The 20,858-nt window shown below is 41.8% G+C and overlaps 1 protein-coding gene across 1 annotated transcript in view; it reads right to left on the bottom strand.

Moving 5' to 3' along the window:
- Positions 1-43: 43 nt before the first annotated feature.
- Positions 44-20,858, bottom strand: part of Map3k7cl (MAP3K7 C-terminal like) — a 68,909-nt gene continuing 48,094 nt past the window's right edge. The window contains exons 6-7 of the mRNA XM_004654397.2: positions 13,156-13,271; positions 44-1,107 (exon numbers count right to left, since the gene is read on the bottom strand). Of these exons, the coding sequence (XP_004654454.2) occupies positions 927-1,107; positions 13,156-13,271 (297 nt within the window). The 3' untranslated portion in view covers positions 44-926. The remainder of the gene's footprint in view (positions 1,108-13,155; positions 13,272-20,858) is intronic.

The following is a 20,858-nucleotide window of genomic DNA, read 5'->3' as shown; positions in this document are numbered from 1 at the left end:
ACCTCAGCATAAACGGAATTGAGAAAGAAGTAAAATACAGAAACGCTTTTGATCCATGTTTAATGAAAAAGAAGTTGTGTGAATAGAAATGGACATATAACAAAGAGATATGAATGGGAAAATGTGATAACTAGAACAAAAGGAAAATCACTTTAATTCTGAAAGTAGTCACATATTCCTATCAGTTATTACTGATCTAAAAACATCTCTTTAGATCCAAAACAAAGTTATAGTTATGTAATTGCACTGATGTTTTATGAGAACTCACCAAGGTAATAATGTCCAAACAATAGCTTTCCACTTCCCCTGTACCTCCAAAACACACACAGTCAGGGTGAAGATAGGGTTTTAACATGGAGTAAAGAAAATTTGCCATGTGGTTTTTTTTTCTTTTTATTGCAACAGCTCTGGGCACAGGCATGCTCTCTGCTAATATTTTCAAGAGAATGCATTTCATGATGTGCAATCGTTGAATTTTAGAACAATCAACTATTAAAGGATGACATGTGATGCTATTGAACACAAAAGTATGCAGAGAAGTTTCTACAGCTAATATGTGAGCTGACTTGAAATAGTAAAGGCATGAAGGTTAAAAATGCATAGATGTGAAAGCACAGTGAGCCTCTCACTGTGAGCTGGTTTCATGGTTTATAATTCTTAGTGGGGTCAGTCAATAGTCTATTTTAACCATTTTCTACCCTAATGTATAACACGACCATATCTTCCCAAATAAGACTTATATATCTCCCTTAAAATATCTCTCTAGAAGCTGGAAGTTAGCAAGCAATAAACTCATTCTAGATAACTGCCATGTGGGTAATAAACAGAAGTGATAGATTTTTACTCTCTCTCCTTTGAAAACACAAATCCATTGGCCAGCGCATAGCCAGTCACCAACCTCTTCTGCTCAGACTGATCGTTTCGGGTTAGGAGGACCCTTGCCTCTTCTGATACTGGATTCTAAGTTTTTCTAGTTGTTCCACACATTGTGACTGGGCCATCTTCAGGGTCTGATTCTCCTCTGTCAGAGCCTCAAATTCCCGGACCAGCTGAGCAGCATCCACCTTCTCCTTCTCTGCCTGGTCCAGCTTAGCGATGAGCTCCTTTCTGAAATGCAGGGCAAGGAGAGGCACAAAGGTCAGTGCGGACAGACAGACAGCTGATAGCAATTTGGAAGGTGGAGCCTTGATGGAGTTGCTGGGGACCACATGAGTTTATGGAGGACACCTGATTCCAAACACCATGTGTACCACACACAGACATACATTGTTTCAGTAAGTAAGGAAGGAAACAGCTTCAGGAGAGCAGAACGAGAGGTTCTGCTCCCATTGTGGTCACATGGGATACTTCTGTCTGTCTGTTTATTTAAGAGAGAGGCAGATAAAGAGAAGATGGGTGCTCCAGGGCCTCTCACCACTGAGAATGAATTCCAGATGTATGTGCCACCTTGTGCATCTGGCTTACATGAGTCCTGGGGAATCTAACCTGGGTCCTTAGGCTTTACAGGCAAGTGCTAAGCCACCTCTCCAGCCCTTTAAAAATATTTTTGATTTATTTATTTGCAAGGATAGAGAAAGGCCAGGGAGAGAATGAACATGCTAGGGCCTCCAACTGCTGCAAATGAACTCCAGATACATGCACCACTTTGTGCATCTGGCTTTACATGCATACTAGGGAAATGAACCTGGGTCATCAGGCTTTGCAGGCAAGTGTCTTAATCGCTGAGCCATCTCTCAGGCCTGTAGCTGATCTTTCAGCCTTCCAAGATGTTTACAATAGAACAAGCTTCTGATAAATACTTGTTTCATAAATAAATGAAGAAAAAGTTACTTCACAGAAAGATAATTTCTAGCTTAAAAGGGGAAGAGAAAAAATTATAAAAGTGTCCCATTTAATTTAAAGAGTCACACAGTTAAGATGAAAAGGCAAAAGGCAAGCCATCCTTCTGATTAAAATGGATAGTGTTTTGTGCCCCGAGCACATTTAAAGCAGAAAATGTCAATAATTAAATATTAATTAGTAAAAGACTTCCTCTACCTTAAAGAAATTAGTGAACAAAACCTACATGGAATTAGAAACAAGAAAGAAAAAAAAAAGAAAGAAAGAATTAGAAATAAGAAAAATGCTGCAATTCATCTACTTTTTCCCCTTTCAAATAACCTGAGTCAAATAAATAATTTAGGTAGAAGTAGAGTTTTGCCTCCTCATCATAGTCTGTGGGTTTGTGGTACTGGATATAACAACGATTATTTTTCTGACTACTTTGACTTCATTGAAAACTCCTGAAGCATCTGTCATTGGTTTTGACTACTAGAGATAATAAATTACAACATCACCAATTGTGGTACCGCAAAGATCAGTCAAGATTGTCTAGTCCAATCTCCCTATGTTGGAAAATGTCAATAATAATTTCTTTATTGCAATCAAAAAGCCTTGGCTGATAGGTTTCTAAATTAGCCTCATATACTTGATAAGCAATTATGCAGATTTCCAATGAAAACTGTCAAAATATCTGCTATATCCTGTCCAGGACTTTTTATATAGTCATTTATATTCATTTATTAACAATTTAAAATTAAGCCCTGGGACATGAAGCCATAGAAACTAACTTAGACATAGATGATCTGAAAAATTCAATATTTATAATTGGGTAGTATGTGGTCCTATCTTTGATGTTTTTGGGTTGTCTTGTTTATCATTCATTCAATATAATGTGATATGGGAGTTAGAGGAATTCAGCTAGGGAGATCTTATTTTGAAGTGAGAATCTGTGATATAACTAGATGGTTCGAAGGCTATCACTTTAGGCTTACCATAGATCATTAGCTACTCTCATTCTGGAAAAGTTTTCATGGTGAAGATGAAAGGGAGAATGGAAAATGTGTTAGTAAAGAAGAGTTTTAAATTTTATGGAAACTAATTTCAACATGTAGAAAATGCTTTGTATTGCAGGAGGCTGAAGTATGGGTTCATCATTACAACAAATATACCCTTGCTCTGCTAAGACTGTTCTATGACCCTCAACCCTTTCAAAATCAACTAAGGATTCTTATTAGGAAAAGGTATAATTCAAGACAACTTGACCCAAATGAGCTAAATTTTTGGATAATAACAAAATAAAATATTATATTCTTCCTAGGTTGCATTTTACTATAAAATAGGGATTTGCAATGTTTGAACCATTGCTGGTTCTTGAGACATGGAAGTCCACGGACCTGTACTACTGTAGGAGAGAAAGGACAAAAGGACTGATGATCTGCCTCCACTTTATGCAGATGGAGGCTAACAAGAAGCCCGGTCTAGACTATGGTATTGAAGGCCCTCAAGTGAGTCCTGAGTGAACATCGTGTGGATATCTGAGGAGGCAGAGAGAGGGTCCTAGGACAACACTTTACCCTTCCATGAGGAAGTGGTATTTAGTCTAGAGCAGACATTGTTAGGTTGGTGAAGTTACAACTTGGGCTTGACCTTCAGTCCCTCCTGTGTCATTATGGGAGGGTAGCAGCATTCTCGGGTAGAAGCTTATAATATGTTAGCAGTGGTCTCTCTGCCTCCTGGCTATGAAGCCAAAACTATCTCTAGATATGGCCTGTGTCAGGGGTACAGGGAGAGGAAGAGAATGATCCTGCCTAGAATCAGTGTTCTGAAGGAAACAGAAACTCTCATTATCTTGAAGAGTTGATCCTGGAAGAGGAGTAAGGTGTAAAAGCAAGGTGCTTCCTTGCTCTGCTACCCCATAGATAGGATTGGCACCTCCTTTCTCAGTAAGGGAAATCTATTTAAAGTAACACTCACTGGGGAAATATAAATATACTCCTGTTCCTTTTCTTAATATTTTATTTTATTTTATTTGAGAGAGACCTAGAAAGAGGGATAGAAAGAAAAAGACAGAGAGAATGGGTATGCCAGGGCCTTCGGCCACTGCAAACGAACTCCAGATGCATGTGCCACCTTGTACATCTGGCTTATGTGGGTCTTGGGGAATTAAACCTGGGTCCCTTGTCTTCACACGCAAAGGCCTTAACTGCTAAGCCATCTCTCCAGTCCCACTCCTGTTCCTTTTGGAAACACAAACAGATGGAAATGAGTCTAGATCAAAGACTGGAGAGCATGAGGAAAGGAAAAGTACAACCCCACAGGCAATGATGTCTGGGGTACTGAGATGTCACATAAGACTAATTCTTCAAAGGAAGGGCATCCCTTCCTCTTGCTCCTCAGGCAGAGGGGAGAGCCAAGACCTTCTTCTGGGTCTTCTCATCACTGACAGCATTAACTAAATCCATTTGCAGACCAACCAGTGTTGATTCTTGCCACCAGGTTGGTCTTGGGCAGCATATCTTTCACTGCTAGGAAGTGAACTCAAATTTCATAGTTCACTCAGACAGCCACTTATCTGCAATCAGACATCATAGAAAATAGAAAAGAGAACTCTCAACTCACGCCCTTACATACCTACCAAACACCTGTGGAAAAAAAAAAGTTCATATATTCTTCTTTAGGACAATGGAAACCTAACTTATAGACTGATAGATATTTACCAGAAATATTCTTAAACTAGAAAAGTGTGGCTCAGTTCTCAGTGTTGTCATACCGAGCAACCTTTTTCAAGAAAACATCTCCTGAGTGAAATAATGCAAACAAAATTGGGCCTTTTTGGGTTGACCCTAGACAGTGCCCTGTTGACACCCCTCTCATCCCACCTCAGATAGTTCCTCAGAACATACACAATTTTAAAATCTCTGCCTTTGGAAATACCCTACAGCAATAAATGTTCATATGTCAACATTAAAGACTCCATTGGTGGCTGGAGAGATGGCTTAGTGATTAAGGTGTTTGCCTGAGTGCCCATTCTCTTTTTTTTTTTTTTTTTTTTTTGGTTTTCGAGGTAGGGTCTCACTCTGGTCTAGGCTGACCTGGAATTAACTCTGTCATCTCAGGGTGACCTTGAACTCATGGCAATCCTCCTACCTCTGCCTCCCGAGTGCTGGGATTAAAGGCGTGCGCCATCACGCCCGGCACTGAGTGCCCATTCTCTATCTGCCTCCTTCTTGCTTTCTCTCAAATAAATAAATTGAAATTAAATATTTGAAAAAAGCAAAAAAATATCACCATTGGCAATTTCCGGATAAATTAAATACTATAACTAAAAGCAAATAAGATAGAGCTGATTTTAAACTAAACTTTTACAAGTTCCTTATGGCACTTTTTAAAAAATTTAATTAATTAATTTATTTATTTATCACCTGACAGAGAAAAAGGGAGAGGGAGAGAGAGAGAGAGAATGGGAGTGTCAGGGCCTCCAGACACTGAAAACTAACTCCAGATGCATGTGTTCCCTTGTGCATCTGGCTAACGTGGGTCCTGGGGAATCAAACCTGGGTCCTTTGGCTTTGCAGGCAAACACCTTAACTGTTAAGCCAACCCTCCAGCCTGGCACTCTTTTTTTTAAAAATATTTATAAATTTTTACTTCTTTGAGAGAAAGAGAGAATGGGAGCATCGGGGCTTCTAGCTACTGCAAACAAACTTCAGATGCTTGTGTCACCTTGTGCATCTGGCTTACGTGGGTCCTGGGGAATCAAACTGAGGTGCTTTGGCTTTGTAGTCAAGCACCTTAACCGCTAAGCCATCTCTCCAGCCCCATCATGGCACTCTTTATCTATCATCGGTTTATATATATTTAAATGAATAGAAGAACATGTGTCCCCCAATGATTATATAGCTCCACATAGAAACCCCCTTCTAATGTTTTATCTGAAGTCAATAAGATTATGTTACATTTTAACTCGATAATGCAAAGATAACCCACTTAAAATGGAGCAAAGAATCTAAATAAGTATTTCTCCCAGTAAAGGTAGAAATTGAAAAAAGCACAGGGCAAGTTGCATGACACCACTGATGACCAGGGCAATGTAAACCCAGACCACAATGAACAGCATCAGACATCCACTAGGATGTCGATAATCAAAAAGACATACAAGACCAAGATTATGGTCTCTAATGACAAGCTCCAAATAGTCTTTGGCCAAAAGGGGATACATCCATCAAAATCTCCCTAAATTAGCAATGCTTCTCCCATTTAACCTATGCTGACCTCACACTCCACTAGAGAATCTGTGTTTCTTTTTCAGAAGTTAGTGGGACCCGAGGAGTTAAACCACCCCTGGCACCTCATGCAGGGCCCAGGTGAAACCACAGAGGAAGTGGGGAGGTGAGCAAGAGTGCTGCTTCCACGGTGAGCCGGACCATTGGTGCCAGGGTGAAGGAGAGGGCCACTGAGGATACCCAACACCTACCAAAGCAGAAGTTCAGAAGCTTCTGAGAGCCTAACGCTGAAGTAGACTTAAAACACTCCCACCAATGCTCAGGGAATTTTGCAGAAGAGGGGGCAGAAAGATTGTAAGAGCCACAGGTTAGGAAGGCATACCCAGAGGCATTCTCCCCATCTCCAATGACTGACCGCTGCTCTCACAACTCATTACCCACAACCCCATGGGGAGATCAGCAACCCCTCAAACGAAGGCCCGCCGTGGAATGGAGGAAGGGAGGAGGGAAATGATAGTGCCAACACATGGTGTGTCCGTACAAAGTATGTTCTTAATAATACAAAAGACATAAACAAGTATTAACAAAGATGTGACAAAGTCAGAGAACTCATCCACTGCCAGGCAGAAGTGGTGTGACCCTTTGGGGACAGTGTGGCAGATTCTCAAAGTTACACACTAAGCATTATTTGGCCCAACATACCTACTCTAGGTCTGTATTCAAGAGAATTAAAACATGCAAAAGCTTTTATGTGAATATTTACAGCAGCATTATTCAAAATAATAGCTATGAAGGGCAAGCAACTCAAATGCCCACAAACTGATGAAAGAGTAAATAAAATGAGGAATGAGAAGACGGTTCAATGGCCAGAGGTGTTTGCTTACAGAGCCTGCCAACCCAGGTTCAGTTACCCCAGTACTCATGTGAAGCCAGATTAACAAAGTGGCAATGCATCTGGAGTTCATTTGCTGCAGCAAGAGGTCCTGGCACTCTCTCTCTCTTTCTCTCTCTCATTAATAGTTATTATCTCATTAATAAATAAATAAAATACAAAAAGAGTAAATAAAATGCAATTCTATACAATGGAATATTATCAAAAAATAAGAGTAAGGGCTTGTGTGCACTACAGCATGGATGAATGCAATCACACACACACACACACACACACACACACAAAAGCATTTATTGTAAATGTCCAGAAGCAAATGTACAGGAAAATAGTAGATTAGTGTTTAGCAATAGCTAAGAAAAAGGGACTACTGCACAAGGCTACAAAATTGTGAGGGTAGTTGCATAACCCTAAAAATACTACAAAGGCCGGAAATGTTAAACAAGAAAGAAAGAAAGACAGAGAGAGAGAAAGAGAGAGGAAGGAAGGAAAGAAGGAAGGAAGGAAGAAAGGAAGCATTCTTTGAACTTTTAAAACCCTGTATTTTTTCTGATATTCTTGGTCTACTAAACACTGTTGCACCAATGCCACATGCCTATAACCCCAGCCCTGGAGAGGCAGTCAGGAGGCTACATGGGCTTGCTGGCTAGCTAGGCTAGTCAAACCCATGAGCTCTAGGTTCAGTGGAGAATTGTTGCAGCTGATATTCTGATACTGACCTCTGGCCTTTATATGCATGGATGTGTGTACAGACATGAGCACACACACACACACACACACACACACACACACACACACAGAGTGAGAATGTGAGAATGAGGTTCTACATCATTCACTATTAACTAGAAATTTATCTAAAGAGACTGGGTTCATGTCATTGTGGGTTTGCAATTCTAGAAAATGTGTGGCCTTCTTTATCCATCCAAACAGACACAATAGCAAATAACAGTTCTATCAACTCTTTTTACTGTGCTTGGGCAGATTCTCCCAAACTTGATCCAGGGAGACCTCCTCTGGAGATAAGGGTGAAGTTCAGCTGTGCCTGAGGATTCCAATCAAGAAAAGCACTTCTGTAGAACACTTTATTTTGTGTCTTTCTTTGTGTCTAGCATTTTCTGGCCAATGACTGAAGGTACCATAATCAGCCTCATTTTATGAACTGTTGGAGGAATTCTCATCAGAATCATAAAAAAGAAAAGAAAAGCTAATGAATTGGGTCAAATCCATCTGGCCCAATTATCTTGCTTGAAAACAAAGACTGTTCAGGCAAAGATTTGTTCCAACATGAAATTTTGCTTCAGTAAAGTATTAGCGACAACAGTGACCAGCGAACCATACTTGTGATTTAGCAACTTTTATTATCATCCTTTACTGATGCTGACTTTGTATTTTAAAACATGTTATTTTATTTATTTATTAGACAGAGAGAAAGAGAGAGAGAATGGGTATGCCAGGGCCTCCAGTCCCTGCAAACGAACTCCAGATGCATGTGCCACCTTGTTCATCTGGCTTACATGGGTTCTGGGGGATGGAACCTGAGTCCTTAGGATTGAGTTTTGGTTATTACGCTTCACAGGCAAGTGCCTTCATCACTAAGACATCTCTCCAGCCCTGATACTGTATTTTAAATATATAGCATAATAGGCACAGACAAAATATATGAGTATAGAAGACATTATTGCAGCCTGGAATAGGCTACTGTAAATTAGCCTCACTCATATCTGACCTTATGCATAGCTCCATGGTAGACAATTTGGAGATGGTGTTGCTAATGCCTGTCTAGGTCTGCAGGAACTACAGTCATAAATATAGGAAATAAACCCATTGCTAACGTTAGTCTACAAAAGTGTGCCATAAGGATCATTCCAGTGAATGTCCCTTTGCTAAAATAAAGAGCTAATCCCTGTGGATCAGCTTCCTTCCTCAAAGATTTGGTGCCTGTGGGCAGGCACCAAGGGAGAAGCCACCTTCCATCCCGGGGAAGGTGTGTGGGCCAGCGTACTTAGGGATAGGGAAGAGAGGGGATGTTCTATAAAAGGTCCTAGACATATTATGGTTGATCTTGAAATCTGAGCCAAGAACTGGCAGTTGGGTCTTGGGATGTAGCTCAGTTGGTAGAGTGCTTGCCTACCATGCAGGAAGCCCCTGGTTTAATAGTGATCACCCCCCACCCCCAAAAAAGAGTAATTCTGCACTTGGAAGGATTAAGAGTTCAAGTTCATCCTTTGCTATATAGCTAGTGAGTTTGATCCCAGATTGCACTATGTGAGACAAGAAAGAAAGAAAGAAAGAAAGAAAGAAAGAAAGAAAGAAAGAAAGAAAGAAAGAAAGAAAATTGCTGTATGCCAGTTTCTAGCAATAAGAAACCATAGGCAGGTAGTTGGAGATGTACACAGTAGGAGAAAACTTGACTAATAATCATGGGGTCCTGAGGAAGGAAGGGAAGGGAGGAGGAATAGACAGAAAGAAACTTGGGAAAATGGATATAAAAGGAAAAAACAGCAATAAAAGAATATTCAAGAGTCCGGATATGTTTGTCAAAGAAATAAGAATTCTGCAGCCATGTCTGGCCCATGTCAGGGGCTGTCTCAAGTCCCTGGGATTCTGGAGGGTTGTATCAAGACCTCCTCTGGTCTGCTAGGCACTTCTTTGTAGAAGTTGAGGGCACCCTTTCCTATTTCCCTTTAAATTTTATTTATTTACATGTGTGTATGCATGCTACAAATGAACACCAGATGCTTGGACCACTTTTTTTTGTTGTTGTCCATTTTTATTTGTTTATTTGAGAGCAACAGTCATAGAGAGAGAGAAAGAGAGAATGGGTGTGCCAGGGCCTCCAGCCACTGCAAACGAACTCCAGACACGTGCACCCCCTTGTGCATCTGGCTAGCATGGGTCCTGGGGAATCAAGCCTAGAACCGGGGTCCTTAGGCTTCACAGGCAAGTGCTTAACCACTAAACCATCTCTCCAGCCCTTGGACCACTTTTTGCATCTGGCTTTATGTGGTCATTGGGGAACTGAAACTACCAACAGGCTGTGCAGGCATGCCTTTTTAACCCCTGGGCCATCTCCCCAGCCTGCCTTTTCTTATCTTAATATTATAGTGGTACCCACAAGTTGTCCATTTTCTTAACACAGCAGTTAAGACAAGTTTCAAAAAAAAGGACAAGTTTCAAAGACAAGCTGTGAGTCATTCTTATGTCATTGTTGTATCATATTTTAAATACAGCATACAAAAATATAAACTTGTAAAAGATATACTTTAGTGCTGAAAATAGAGCTAAGTAACGAAATCCTTCAGTGGACTGAATTAGAAGAACTTACCAACTACGGAGTGTTTTGTTTTGTTTTTCACCACAGTTCATACACATATGCCTATACTCAACATGAAAGATACACTTACAGGCAGCTGACTATCTTAAGTCCTCCTTTGAGTACAATACTGGTCTCTTTTAGAAGCCAGGCTCTGTATAAGCATGCAATCTGAGTAGCTCAGGAAACATCAAATAGACAAAAAAGAAAGCCTCAGATTTAAAAACCTGTGCTTCTGATTTTTTTCTTGCATGTGTGTATATGTATGTCATGTGCCTGCACATGTGTACACATGTTTGGATGTGTGGGGTGCACACATGTGACCACATGTGTGGCCAAAGGACAACCTCAAGTATCATTAGGTATGCTATCTACCTGCTTTTAAAGTTTTTAAATTATAATTATGCATGCTAAAGTATGAACATATTGCATATTGGTCATATTCCCATAGGGTTATACTCATAGCCCATCTCTCCTGGCCCCATTTTGCTGAGGACTGTCTTCAGTGTGATGCTCACTGTGGGGTCATGAATGTACCAGTCAATCTCAGTGTGGAGAACAATGTCTCAGGACAGACCTTCTCTCCCTCCATCTAGCTCTTTTTGAGACAAGATCTCTTGTTGACCTAAGGCTTGCTAATTATGCTGGCCAGGAAGCCCCAGGGATCTAGGTATCTCTCTGCTTCCTCAGCACTAGGATTAAAGGTGAATGCCACCACACCCCGCAGTAGGATCAAACTCAGGTCCTCATGCTTGTGAGGCAAGCACTTTACTCCCTGAGCTGTCCTCCCAGCTTCTGATTTCTTAGTAACATTTTTTAATCCCTTAGAGCCAAAAGTCCAAGCAAGATGTTGTGTTTAAAGCATGGCAAATAATAACAATAATAGTAAAGCTCTCTGGGATGCCTGGCCGCTTGTGATCCTCCAGCTTGTGAATTTCTCCTTGTCTCAGCCCAGGAGAGAACCCCCAGCCCCTACTTTCCAAATGGGCCCCCCCCAATCGACAGGAGCTCTTTGTACTTTCTTTTCTGTCCTCTCTGTGGCTTTTCCTGGCCTGCTACATGGGTTTACTCATTTTCCTTCCATTGGTTCTGTACTTCCCTCAATAAATATAATAATCTAATAATTAAAAAAATTAGAAAGGCTGAGATCTTACAGGAAATGCTGTAGTCTTTTATAAGGTCCACACCTCCCCATGATGCTATATTATTGTCCAGCTACTGTATAGATAGTCTCAAAAAAGCTCCAAGAATTTCTTAAAGTTCTCAAAACAAAATAAATTCATCCTCTTTCACCTAAAATTGATAAATAAATAAATCAAAATATCACTATATGGACTGGAGAGATGGCTTAGTGGTTAAGGTGCTTGCCTGGGAAGCATAAGGACCCAAAAGTTTGATTCCCCAGGACCCACATAAAGCCAGATGCACAAGGGGGCGCATGTGTCTAGTTTGTTTGCAATGGCTAGAGGCCCTGGTACACCCATTCTCTCTATCTGCCTGTCCCTCTCTTTCTCTCTCTCTCTCTCAAATAAATAAATAAAATATTTTAAAAAGACAAAAACAAAAAGCAGCTATGCATTTTAGTATACAATAAATTCTCATGAGCCAAAAACATTGACTAATAAATATATCATGGGTCACTCCTGTGAGATGAAGAAGAAAAGAAATGGGAAGTTAAAGAACTGTAATATACTGAATTATTTCATGCATTGACAATAATTTTCTTAAGCCTTGTGTTCCATGTACTGTATACAAGGCTATGGTGATTAAAAACTTCCTTAACCTCAAAATGCAGTCATGAAAGACATCTATGTGATTCTAAAAATGTGATTCCAGTGGCTTCATCACTTAATGCAGAAAAACTCTACCATTGAAGTGTCAATTAAATTTCACCCAAGCCTGAGGGTCCTGGAGCTGCTGGGTAGATTTAAAGAGAACATGGCTCCAGGTGAAATTTTGTTGACTTTAATTCCTTGAACTGAAATCTGTTGTTAATAAAGTTTAAGTTTTAGGGCTGGAGAGATGGCTCAGCAGTTTTAGGTACTTGCTTGCAAAGCCTGATGAGGTACCTGGTAAAGCCAGAAGCAGAGGAGTGCATGCATCTGTGATCCCAGTGTGCCAATGACATGGGAACCAGAGCACCGACAGCCTGCAGCCTACAGGCCAGCTAGTTCTGCTGCTTGCTTGCAGTCAGGCAGTTTATTTAAGGATGCAAAAGACCCTTCCTGAAAGGTGGCACACAGACGCCTCACAGTTGTCTTCTGACCTCCACACACAGAGAATAAATAAATAATTTTTGAAAAAAATTAAAATTGGACTGGACAGATGGGTTAGTGGTCAAAGGTGCTTGTTTGTATGGCCTGATGGCCTGAGTTTAGTAACCCAGTACCCACCTAAAGCCACATGCGTAAAGTGGCGCATGAATCTGGAGTTTGTTCACAGTGGCAAGAGGCCCTTGAGTACCCATGCTCATCCTCTCTCTCTCTCTCTCTCTGCCTCTTTTTCCTGTCTCTCAAATAATTAAATAAGATATTTCATAAAAATAAAAATTTAGGGCAGCAGAGATGGCTTAGCATTTAAGGCACTTGCCAGAGAAGCCTAAGAGAAGCCATGGTCAACTCCCCAGGTCCCATGTAAGCCTGACGCAATCGCCAAAGTCGCTGGTGCACACAAGGTGTCGCAAGTGTCTGGAGTTTGATGACAGTGGCTGGAGGCCATGGCATGCCAATTCTCTCCCCTGCCCAGCCCCCACAAAAAAATAAAAATAAAAATCGAGTTTGGGGTTGGACACAAGCCTGTTGTCCTTTCTGCTCCCGTAGAAAGCAAAGCGCTAGGTTGTTGGCACCATTCCCGAAGCTCCTCAGCCCAGCCCTTGCCCAGTGAAGGAGGCTCCCGCAGACAGTACTTACTTCCTTTCCTCAAGCAGGGCGATCTCCCTCTTGACCTCATGGTACTCTTCTGCTATTTGGCAGTGTTGTTTGAACACCTGCATGGATTCCACGGAGTCCTGACAAGGTGGCAGAGGCTTAACGGAAAGAAGCAGCAGTCAGACCACGTTTTAGCGTCAGAACACATTACAACCATTTTGCTCCCCGGATGCTCTTTAGAGGAAGGCTGCCTTTTGGAAGGAGAGCGGCACTGTCAATCAACACCGCACAGAGTTAGGCTGGTCTTACCTGAGTGAAAACAGGAAAGTGACACTGATCTTCACACTGACACTGATCTTCCAGTGACATCAACAGGTAGGGCAGGCCTGAGCCAGAGCCACGACACCCATTACCTGCCCGTTACCTGCCATGTGTTAGATGAAAATTAAGTCTCCCAATGAGTTGCAATTCTCAGAAGTCATGAACTGCTTTAGAAGAAGGAGACAGAAGATACTTCGGGTGTCTGTTTCGATCACCCTCTGCTTTCTGCGTCTGCTGTCCACAGGCCCCATCTCACCTATAGAGTGGAGCCCTGTGAGAAGCTCTCTTCTGGGAACTGTGTGCAGCCTGAAGAAAGGATGCCAGGCCGGGCATGGTGCTGGAGAGAACTAACAAACTGCATGGAAGACTGGATCTCAAATAAAACCCTGCTTGCGGTGTGCAAGCTTGAAGAGAGAGAGGTCTCCTTTTCTCTCATCCATGAGAAGAACAGGCCCACATGGCAAACCTTTCTAAATGTAACCTGGAAAATAATCCCACTTCTAGAAATTATTTTAAGAGACCAGACTTTCCGTGAGTTCACCATTCTCAGTTCTCCATCAGCAACACTTGAGTCGAAGCACTATGCTTTCGGCAGTAGGGTCTTTTAAGGAGTGTTTTAATCACCCCTCTTATCTACAGAAAAATGACTGAAATCTAAGAACCATGAGAGAACAGGAAGTTCTTCAGTCTCTTCCTTCCCTGTAATCTATACATAGAAACGGTTTGTCTGATGGGGTCCTATTCTCATTAGTTTTAAATTAACAAATCAAGAACTAATTAATTTCTTACTATCTGTACCTTTCATATTCTCCAAGGGTGACCCAGGAAGCAATAGAAATTCAATAGAGTTTCTGGTCTGGTTGACAGATAAGATGCTCCTAAATTGAGAAAATTCTCTTGGTTGGGCATGGGGGTGCACACATTTAATCCCAGCACCCAGGAGGCAGAGGTGGGAGGATTGACATGAGTTCAAGGCCACCTTCACACTACATAGTTACATAGTGAATTCCAGGTCAGCCTGGCCTAGTGTGAAACCCTACCTCAAAAAAAAAAAAAAAAAGAAAGAAAGAAAGAAAGAAAGAAAGAAAGAAAGAAAGAAAGGAAAAGAAAATTCTCAATAGCTGTGTGCATATATTGGAATGTGGGTCTGAAGCCCTTTAATATGTACAAGGCATACATATGAATGAAAAGTCAAAAGCTTGAAAAAAACTTTAAAAATTCTAAATAGATTAGGATTGATTTTACATTCATGTGGAATATCTGCTGTCACCTAGCACACATACACTCCTGTAAAAATTGTGCTATGTGGCACTTTTCCCTATAGCCCCACAAACACATTCACAGCATAAATATAGCCTTTCAGAACAATTATATTTTTTAAATGCAGAAATAAATTGGAAAGTGGGCCACAGTCACAATACAATATAATTCACTCCCCCCCCGCCCCCGCCCCCAAGAAGAAGCTGCTGCCCGTGGAATTCAGAACTCCTGGCTCCTCCAGTCAGGAGCCCAGAGATCACCACCCACTCACCAATTTTCACCTGTTACCCTGGCAAGTTACCAGCTCTAACAGTCAGTGGAATGAGAGCAATGTGCCCTGGGCTGCCCAGCCAAGCTGCCAAATCCCTGTTAAAGGATTTGCCTCCTGGCAGCCATCAGATTACACATCCTCTCCTCTCCCTACGAACACCCCGTAATCCACAGTCGGTTCAAACAGGGTTCAGGACGTCACTTGCCACCTGCAGGTATCTCAACAACAAAGTCACCAGAGTCACCTAAGGTCGAAGCCAAGAGGGTCTAGAATTCCATATAAAGAATTTGCATGCCTCAGAGAAACTCAATGAGAAAACTGTTAAAGGCAAGAAACAAACAAAAACAAACAAACAAAAAAACACCCTTGTGGCTGTAATTTAAAGGGAAAACTGGACTTTTTTCTTCAGAAGAGTGAGGCTTCCTCTCACTATGTTTGACACTTTGCAATTCTTATTACTGTTAGGATTTTGTCACTAGTTCATCTTCTATTGGTACTTCGGCACGCTATGGCTGAATTCCTGCCCTCCGTCTTTTTAGTTTTTATTTTGAGACAGAGTTCATGCTGAGTTACACAGACTGTCCTTGATGCTCCCAGGGAACCCCCGGTGGGTTCACACCCGCCTCCTCAGGCCTCCGAAATATCTGGGATCGCAGGGGTGCACCACTGCATTAGGATGATTGGCATTTCTTTTCATAATCTTTTTAAAAATTTATGAATACATTTTTTTTTTCAGTCTCACTCTAGCCCAGGCTGACCTGGAATTCCAGAGTGGCCTCGAACTCATGGTGCTCCTCTTACCTCTGCCTCCCAAGTGCTGGGATTAAAGTTGTAACCCATCCACCTGGCACCATATATACAAACTTTTATTAACATGGGTTATAGTCTTATATCTGGAAATTTCTTTTTTGTTGTTTTTTGGTTTTGTTTTGTTTGTTGAGGTAGGGTTTCACTCTAGTCCAGGCTGACCTGGACTCCACTATGTAGTCTCAGGGTGGCCTCGAACTCACAGCAGTCCTCGTACCTCTGCATCCCAAGCGCTGGCATTAAAGGTGTGCAACACCACGCGCAGCTTTGGAATTCCTTAATTGTGAAAATTTAAATGTTATTACATTCTGGAAGAGTAAGGAAACCAGTGGGAGAGGAAAGGTGGAACAAGATAAGGTGTGGGAGGAGGGAATATGCACATGGCCATATGAAGACATGGAAGGAGTGCGGTCATATGAAGACATGGAAGGAGTGCGGTCATATGAAGACATGGAAGGAGTGCGGTCATATGAAGACATGGAAGGAGTGCGGTCATATGAAGACATGGAAGGAGTGCGGTGATACGAAGACATGGAAGGACTGCTGTCATATGAACACATGGAAGGAGTGCTGTCATATGAAGACATGGAAGGAGTGCTGTCATATGAAGACATGGAAGGAGTGCTGTCATATGAAGACATGGAAGGAGTGCGGTCATATGAAGACATGGAAGGAGTGTGGTCATATGAAGACATGGAAGGAGTGTGGTCATATGAAGACATGGAAGGAGTGCTGTCATATGAAGACATGGAAGGAGTGCTCTCATATGAAGACATGGAAGGAGTGTGGTCATATGAAGACATGGAAGGTGTGCTGTCATATGAAGACATGGAGGGAGTGTGGTCATATGAAGACATGGAAGGAGTGCTGTCATATGAAGACATGGAAGGAGTGCTGTCATATGAAGACATGGAAGGAGTGCTGTCATATGATGACATGGAAGGAGTGCGGTCATATGAAGACATGGAAGGAGTGCTGTCATATGAAGACATGGAAGGTGTGCGGTCATATGAAGACATGGAAGGAGTGCGGTCATATGAAGACATGGAAGGAGTGCTGTCATATGAAGACATGGAAGGAGTGCTGTCATATGAAGTCATGGAAGGAGTGCGGTCATATGAAGACATGGAAGGAGTGCTGTCATATGAAGACATGGAAGGAGTGCGGTCATATGAAGACATGGAAGGAGTGCTGTCATATGAAGACATGGAAGGAGTGCTGTCATATGATGACATGGAAGGAGTGCGGTCATATGAAGACATGGAAGGAGTGCTGTCATATGAAGACATGGAAGGTGTGCGGTCATATGAAGACATGGAAGGAGTGCGGTCATATGAAGACATGGAAGGAGTGCTGTCATTTGAAGACATGGAAGGAGTGCGGTCATATGAAGACATGGAAGGAGTGCGGTCATATGAAGACATGGAAGGTGTGCTGTCATATGAAGACATGGAAGGAGTGCGGTCATATGAAGACATGGAAGGAGTGCGGTCATATGAAGACATGGAAGGTGTGCTGTCATATGAAGACATGGAAGGAGTGTGGTCATATGAAGACATGGAAGGAGTGCGGTCATATGAAGACATGGAAGGAGTGCGGTCATATGAAGACATGGAAGGAGTGCGGTCATATGAAGACATGGAAGGAGTGCTGTCATATGAAGACATGGAAGGAGTGCGGTCATATGAAGACATGGAAGGAGTGCTGTCATTTGAAGACATGGAAGGAGTGCAGTCATATGAAGACATGGAAGGAGTGCGGTCATATGAAGACATGGAAGGAGTGCTGTCATATGAAGACATGGAAGGAGTGCGGTCATATGAAGACATGGAAGGAGTGCTGTCATATGAAGACATGGAAGGAGTGCGGTCATATGAAGACATGGAAGGAGTGCTGTCATATGATGACATGGAAGGTGTGCTGTCATATGAAGACATGGAAGGAGTGCGGTCATATGAAGACATGGAAGGAGTGCTGTCATATGAAGACATGGAAGGAGTGCGGTCATATGAAGACATGGAAGGAGTGCTGTCATATGAAGACATGGAAGGAGTGCTGTCATATGAAGACATGGAAGGAGTGCGGTCATATGAAGACATGGAAGGAGTGCTGTCATTTGAAGACATGGAAGGAGTGCGGTCATATGAAGACATGGAAGGAGTGCTGTCATATGAAGACATGGAAGGAGTGCTGTCATATGAAGACATGGAAGGAGTGCGGTCATATGAAGACATGGAAGGAGTGCTGTCATTTGAAGACATGGAAGGAGTGCGGTCATATGATGACATGGAAGGAGTGCTGTCATATGAAGACATGGAAGGAGTGCTGTCATATGAAGACATGGAAGGAGTGCTGTCATGTGAAGACATGGAAGGTGTGCGGTCATATGAAGACATGGAAGGAGTGCTGTCATATGAAGACATGGAAGGAGTGCTGTCATATGAAGACATGGAAGGAGTGCTGTCATATGATGACATGGAAGGAGTGCTGTCATGTGAAGACATGGAAGGTGTGCGGTCATATGAAGACATGAAGGAGTGCTGTCATATGAAGACATGGAAGGAGTGCGGTTATATGAAGACATGGAAGGAGTGCTGTCATATGAAGACATGGAAGGAGTGCGGTCATATGAAGACATGGAAGGAGTGCGGTCATATGAAGACATGGAAGGAGTGCTGTCATATGAAGACATGGAAGGAGTGCTGTCATATGATGACATGGAAGGAGTGCTGTCATATGAAGACATGGAAGGAGTGTGGTCATATGAAGACATGGAAGGAGTGCTGTCATATGAAGACATGGAAGGAGTGCGGTCATATGAAGACATGGAAGGAGTGCTGTCATATGAAGACATGGAAGGAGTGCTGTCATATGAAGACATGGAAGGAGTGCTGTCATATGATGACATGGAAGGAGTGCTGTCATATGAAGACATGGAAGGAGTGTGGTCATATGAAGACATGGAAGGAGTGCTGTCATATGAAGACATGGAAGGAGTGCTGTCATATGAAGACATGGAAGGAGTGCTGTCATATGAAGACATGGAAGGAGTGCTGTCATATGAAGACATGGAAGGAGTGTGGTCATATGAAGACATGGAAGGAGTGCTGTCATGTGAAGACATGGAAGGAGTGCAGTCATATGAAGACATGGAAGGAGTGTGGTCATATGAAGACATGGAAGGAGTGCGGTCATATGAAGACATGGAAGGAGTGCAGTCATATGAAGACATGGAAGGAGTGCTGTCATATGAAAGCACTTAGAAATGACTAAGATGGTACATTTTATAGTTTTATTTTTTATTAATATTTTTAAATATTCTATTAATTAATTTATTTATTTGAGAAAGAGAATGGGTGTTCTAGGTCCTCCAGCAACTGCAAATGAATTCCAGACACATGTGCTACTTTGTGCATCTGGCTTATGTGGTACTGGGGAATCGAATCTGGGGCCTTACACTTAGCAGGCAAATGCCTTAACCACTAAGCCATCTCTCCAAGCCTGTATATATATATATATATATATATATATATATATATATATATATATATATATATATATATGTGTGTGTGTGTGTGTGTGTGTGTGTGTGTGTGTGTGTGTGTGTGTACACATATATATGTATGTATACATGTATGTATATGATATATATATGTATGTATATATATGCATTATATATATGCATATATATATATCACAATTTTTAAAAAGGCTAATTCCAAACCAGGTCTGGTGGCCATCCCAGTACTTGGAAGGCAGAGGCAGGAGGATTGCTGAGAGTTAAAGGCCACCCTAAGACAAACATAGTGAATTCCAGGTCATTCTGGGCTAGAACAAGACCAAACCTACAAAAACCAAATAACAAACAAATAAAAATAAAAAGATAATGCCAGCCATGTGTGGTGGCTCATGGCCTTAATCCTGACACTTAAGAGGCTGAGGTAGGAGGATCACTATGAATTCAAAGCCAACCCTTCCTCAAACAAAAAGCTAATGCAGGGCTGGGGAGATTGTTTAGTGGTTAAGGCCCTTGCCTACAAAGCCAAAGAACCTAGGTTCAGTTCCCCAGGATTCACATAAGCCAGATGCACAAGGTGGCACATGCATCTGGAGTTCATTTGCAGCGGCTAGAGGCCTTGGAGCACCCATTCTCTCTCTCTATCTCTCTCTCTCCGCTTCTTTCTCTCCTCTCTCTCAAATAAATCAGTAAAAATAAATGTTTTTTTTTGTTTTAAGATAATGCAGGGCTGGAGAGATGGCTTAGCAGTTAAGAGCTTGCCTGTGAAGCCTAAGAACCCCAGTTCAAGGCTGGATTCTCCAGGACCCATGTTAGCCAGATGCATGAGGGGGTGCATGCATCTGGAGTTTGTTTGCAGTGGCTAGAAGCCCTGGTGCGCCCTTCTCTCTCTGTCTCTGCCTCTTACTCGCTCTCTTTCTGTCACTCTCAAATAAATAAATAAAAATGACCAAAAAATATTTTAAAAGATAATGCAAAAAAATGGATTTCTCTTTAGACTTTTCTCTTGTCCATCACCCATCTCTGAAACTTTGCTACTAGAGTTTCTTACCTGAAGTTCATTTCATTTGTACCTGTTTTTTTTTTTTTCTAAACCTCTCCCCAAGGAACTTCAGATTTCCCATCTCTGTATAATCCCAAAACCTGTAGTGCCCAACAAAAATGATGTTGGGTAAACTGACCAGTAGGGTCTATGGTCCTTTGAAGATAGATACTGGACACTTAATCCCAGCCCAAGTAACTCATCAAAGAATATGTTTAAACACATAAGGTTTATATTCCAACACAAATTATAGTGAATAAAAAATATTAAGTTGGGCTTTATACCTATCATAACAAGTGGAAATTCAGAATAATTATGAGTGTTGTTCTGTGTGTCCTAATATTATCACTGTTTATTTTTTGTTTGCTTTTTTGAGGTAGGGTCTCACTCTAGTTCAGGCTGACCTGGAATTCACCATGTAGTCTCAGGGTGGCCTTGAACTCATGGCAATCCTCCTATCTCTGCCTCCTGAGTTCTGGGATTAAAGGCGTGGGCCACCATGCCCAAATTTTTGTTTGTTTGTTTGT

This window comes from Jaculus jaculus, chromosome 5, assembly GCF_020740685.1.
Source record: "Jaculus jaculus isolate mJacJac1 chromosome 5, mJacJac1.mat.Y.cur, whole genome shotgun sequence".
In the NCBI taxonomy this organism is placed as follows: domain Eukaryota; kingdom Metazoa; phylum Chordata; class Mammalia; order Rodentia; family Dipodidae; genus Jaculus; species Jaculus jaculus.
The sequence above is the reverse complement of the archived record's forward strand: the minus strand, read 5'-3'. Positions and strand labels throughout refer to the sequence as shown.